This window comes from Montipora capricornis, chromosome 1 (genome assembly GCF_036669925.1).
Source record: "Montipora capricornis isolate CH-2021 chromosome 1, ASM3666992v2, whole genome shotgun sequence".
NCBI classification, from domain to species: domain Eukaryota; kingdom Metazoa; phylum Cnidaria; class Anthozoa; order Scleractinia; family Acroporidae; genus Montipora; species Montipora capricornis.
In genome coordinates, this window is record NC_090883.1 from 51835302 (window position 1) to 51840301 (window position 5000).

A 5000-nucleotide genomic window follows, 5' to 3' on the forward strand; every position below is an offset into this window, starting at 1 on the left:
CCTGTTTTTAAAAACCCGAAAAGCAATAAAAAGTCATACGCGTGCCGCAACAAAACTGATCAAGTTGTTAGTCTTCCCAAAGCTGGGGAATACTTCTTTTTGCTTAAAATGACCTGGCTTCAGTACTTTTGGCGTTGGTATCATTTTTGCTCAAGAATTCACGAATGTTTGGACTTTGACAAAACCTGATGCTCTGAAGATTTACGAAATTAGCGTTAACTCTCTTCGAAGCCTTAGGGATTTCAAGTCTCCCACCAGAAATCCGTGCGCAAATACTCTACATCAATTTGCATGCATCAGTTGACAATAGGTGGCATTATTGGAGTAGAAGTCATTTAAGAGACTTCATATATTGCTATTATACATGTACTAAGAGACAGTAATAGGGAAGATATCGTTGACGTCACCTATTGTCATAAATCTGCCAACCAGAGCCTCATAAACAGATATCTTCCGTATAAGTATCTTATCTGTCATACTTAAGTAGTTTTACAGATACATATTTTGATAAGACTACGTGTCTAAATAAAGATTGATTGATTGATTGACTGACTGACTGACTGACTGACTGAACGATGGATTGATTGTTTGATTGATTGGCAGTGGTTAGCGTGAAAAAATTCTTGGGCCCAGTATCGCTGGTTCGAGGCTTAGCTCTGTCAACGAGTTGTAGAAATGGGTACGGAGGACATATTCATGGGGGTAGACCTGCCATGGACTATCATCCAGTCCAGGGGGAGGAGGGTGGCAGTATTCTCGGCAGCTTCATGCCACAGAAACTGGCAAAAGCTCCAGTCTTGTGAGCCTTCAATGGCGTTGGTTCTCTTCAGTCTGCAATAGCTCTGGCATGGAACATCCTGAACTAGTAGTTGAAAGGTCATTGGTTCAACTCCAGTCGGGAGCACTCGGATATTTTCCGAGTCCCGAGTCTTTTATCCCAATGGACACATTACCTGGCAAAAACATCAGCACTGAGTACACATCCGATGATGTTGCCCAGATGAGGCACGTTATTAACATAGGGCAAGGCGCTGGTTATCAGAATGTTCCTCTCTCCTTCAAGCGGAAGACTGTTGCAAAAGATGATAAAAAGAAGTTAACTTTATTCAAACTTTAACTTTATTCATTTATATTGCGCAAGTATCAACTTAAAGTTTTCAAATGCACAAGTTTCAGTGACAACGGGCCAACGCCTGAAACATAAGCTCTTCAAACCTTCGTACGGTGGTCAATTCAAACTTTTATCACATCAACTGATGCCGCCAAATTCACATGTATCAATGGTAATGATGGTAATGAATTTATATAGCGCATTTTCTATTAACATATTAAAATGCCCTGTACATGCAAGTGATCTATGGGTGAGATCAGAGATCAGCATAAACAGCCGCCGCTAGGCAGCCGCTATCAGTCCATTAGCGATCTTACCCAGCACATGAATGAATGAAAGGAGGCCTGACCACAACACCGGGAGTTCCATGCCCTACTCTTTACGAATAGTGTGTGGGTTCTTTTACGTCCCACAGGAACATTGAAGGTTTGTGAGACGGGGCCTACGGTTTATAGTCCTTATCCGAGAAGACCAGAAACCCATAAGGGTTGAAACGTGTAACGCGCGTTCACAAGTTCCGAATATTCAGTGCGAACTGATTGGTTGAATGTTTCAGTGCTAAGTACCATATTTGGAAACCCCTCGCTCTTGTTGTTCCAAATATGGTACTTAGCAAATTGAATATTCGGAAGCTTGTTTCCCAGCACACAAAGGGCCGTTACACGTTTCAACCCTCATGGGTTTCTGAGAAGACTTGAAAGTCTTAACCATTTGCGGATGTAAATGCAAAGGCAGCACTTTCTCCTCTGTCAGTTATTTTAAGACCCTGAGTGTTGACCCGGCCAGAGTCGAACTCACAACCTCCTGCATGGCAGCCCGATGCTCAACCGACTGAGCCACCGGTGCGCAATGAGTTATTCTCACTGATAAAAGAAAAAAGGAGTTCACAGCATTAAAACGCCATCATTATTTGACGAAACTTAGAGAAATGTAGAGCTCTTCAAATTCTTAAGCAATTGTCTCTTGTACAGACACCTTAAAAAAATTTAAGCGGCCTCAACAGGAATCGAACCCAGGACCTCTGCGATGCATTCCACCGTCTACAACCCATACTTCTTGAAAACGAATAAATTTATTTCATCGAGTCATTTCACGGGAACACACCCACCTTATTCCAAAATGGCCGCCATTTTAGTCGTCTTTTGTTTCCATGCAAATTGGCCCTCATGGCCTCGCTTTCAAACGCAAAATTCAAAAGAATATTTAACCTTGAACGAGGCCATAAGGGCCAATTTGCATGGAAACAAAAGAATACTAAAATGGCGGCCATTTTGGATTAAGGTGTACATGTATGAGCCCCAAAAAATTAAGAAGCTCCCAACTGAGTGGCTTCATAGCTCAGTTGGCAGAGCCTCCCATCTGAATTTTTCAGGTGTTAATAAGAGACAATTGCTTAAAAATTTGAAGCTACATGTAAGTGCGAGTATCATTTCTCTCAATTCCTTCTATAACTCGCACAGATTTTCGAAGCAAGTCAAGAGTCAAGTCTTGTTTCCCTTAGAGAGATAACGTAAAACGGGAAACGGCAGGTCGCTGCTTATCGAAAAACATGAAAATTATCTTAGCCACGAAAGCATACATTGTTTCAGCGAGTCGACGAGTCCTGGGGCGATTCTTGGCGCCATTCCTCCAGTTTGTGATAGCTTCATCGATTTCCTCCATTGAACAAACTTTAGGTTGACTTGCCTAGCGAAACACAAACATTCACGACTTTACTCCACATGTAAGAGTAAACTCACCCTGCCAGCAGAGCCTTTCTTTTGCTTGCTCGATTTTGGCGTTCTCGAGAGAGACTCTGCTTGAATCGGGTAAAAGCTTTATTGAGTATGGGCTGCATGTTGCCAGGATAAAGTCTACGACACGCCACATCTCGCCGCCATCTTGGTTTTTCACGGTACAGTGGGCTCAGTTATAACTATCCATTGGTTTTATCACTAAAGGGATGCTCGCACTGGAAAAACCAGTTTGGCGAGAGAAAACAAGATTGACTAGTCCAGAAGTTCGGGCTGCGGCGGCTTTAAAGAGTTGACGCGATTCAGGCAGTGCCTCCTTTTCTCCTCCTCAGTAAAGCAAAAGACAAAAGGAGGCTCCGCTCGCAGGGTGGTGCATGCAAACTGTATAATAACAAAAAGCGCTTTATTTAAATGCTGTGCATTTAAGGTAAATCCTCAGGAAAAAAAGCTTTCGAACGATTTTCTTGAAACTTTCCCTGAATGTATAGACACTCTTTGCTACATGCATAGAATGAAAATAAAGTAAAAAGAGATATCATTCGTTGATTGGTTAAGAGGCACAATGATCGGCAGGAAAAGCTGTTCTAAATACGGAAGATGTGAGAAAACGATAACTCCAAGGAGATATAATTACATGTTAGTTGTTGGCTTCGAACTCCTAATCCAATGTCAATGTGAATACACATACAAAAAATTACCTCCTCGGGAGGAACTGCATTTGTATTCTCTTCCTGTGATGGCTGTGATCCTAAGCCAGAAAAAAATGTTTTAAAGAATTGACAATAATTATTCCTCTTGGTGATGGAAGCGTTTTGTGATCAGAGGTAGAGAAATCACTGTGCAAGCAAGAAAGTGAGGTGCCTATATATTGGACAGAAGATGTATTAAAACCTTAACTGAAGCCACAATGACAGCTACAGCAATGGAAACGTCACTGCAAAATATTACTTTGAGCTATTGTATGTGGCGTTGTAGTTTCACCGACTTGATTTGCTCCATCACCAGTGCGCAACTTTCTTTCTGAGCTTGGAAAAAAATACAACAGTACAGGGTATGCTGTGAACTATTCAAATTCAAGTTATCACTGAACCTTTTCTGCTCTGCTTGGTGTTACTGGTCTCCTGAGCTTTTGAACTTGGAGGGGCTTCTAGTCCAGATGCAGCCAGCAGAGAATCCTACATGAAACATGTGATAAAAAGCAGCTGAAATTTAAGTCTCTATTTGAAAATGTCACTTTACAATAACTGTGAAAATAAAATAATGAGTGAGGGTGACTGCTGTTGTTATTGTTATGACTAAACTTATTTTCAGCTCCAGGATGAAAGTGACAATTTCCGAAGACTTGTTCCACCTGCCCTCACAGAAGTCACAGGGGTATTTATAAAAAAAACCACCACGCAAATGTCATTTCGACATTTGTGCCATCGCAACTACAGTGGAAGCTGTCTTAACAGACACTCTCGTAAGCGGACAGCTCTACCTACGGCCGCCATGACAGAATCCCGTTTAAACTCCCATACAAACTTTGTATTTACACATCCCCTAAGCGGACATTCCCGTAAGCGACCGCGGGCATTTTCAGACAGAGTATACGAGTTGCACTTTTGCTTTGTTTTTAAGATCCCGTAAGCGGACACACAAAATGAAATTTCCTTTGAGCTTCTGAATCTTATCAACTTCACATGAGATGGAAATGAGTGACGAAGAGTCGATTGAAGTATCCAAAGAATACGACCAGCAATAATAAACACTCCAGATATTACTTCAGTAAAAGGTGCACTCGAGCTTTCGTAGAAGTTGCTGGACTATCCTGAATGCATGGCGCCAAGTAAATGAAGAACTCTCACAAGTCATCACACACGCAAAAAAATGTCTTGATAGACTTGTAACTGAAATCTATGAATTCCATGAAGCAGTCTTCCATCCGAACTTACCTGTCGTGGGAGCATTTCTCTAAACTGAGACATATGAAAGTACCCCATAAACAATTGTAAACCGTATCACTGCATTTTCGTTGCATTGAGACTGTTAATAAAGACCTTTAGATTCTAGTATACAAAAATTTGGTTTATCAACGGAGTTGATGTAAATTGACCACCGTACAGAGATTCTAAAAGCTGACGTTTCGAGCGTTAGCCCTTCGTCAGAGTGAATCG

The 5000-nt window shown here is 41.5% G+C and overlaps 1 protein-coding gene across 1 annotated transcript in view; it reads right to left on the reverse strand.

The window, feature by feature from the left end:
- The window catches only part of LOC138047913 (methionine--tRNA ligase, cytoplasmic-like), a 50119-nt gene that overhangs the window by 32044 nt on the left and 13075 nt on the right, over positions 1-5000 (reverse strand). Inside the window, exons 8-12 of the mRNA XM_068894570.1 lie at positions 3935-4019; positions 3543-3592; positions 2691-2797; positions 954-1070; position 1 (exon numbers count right to left, since the gene is read on the reverse strand). The exon at position 1 is cut by the window's left edge and continues 75 nt beyond it. Of these exons, the coding sequence (XP_068750671.1) occupies position 1; positions 954-1070; positions 2691-2797; positions 3543-3592; positions 3935-4019 (360 nt within the window). The remainder of the gene's footprint in view (positions 2-953; positions 1071-2690; positions 2798-3542; positions 3593-3934; positions 4020-5000) is intronic.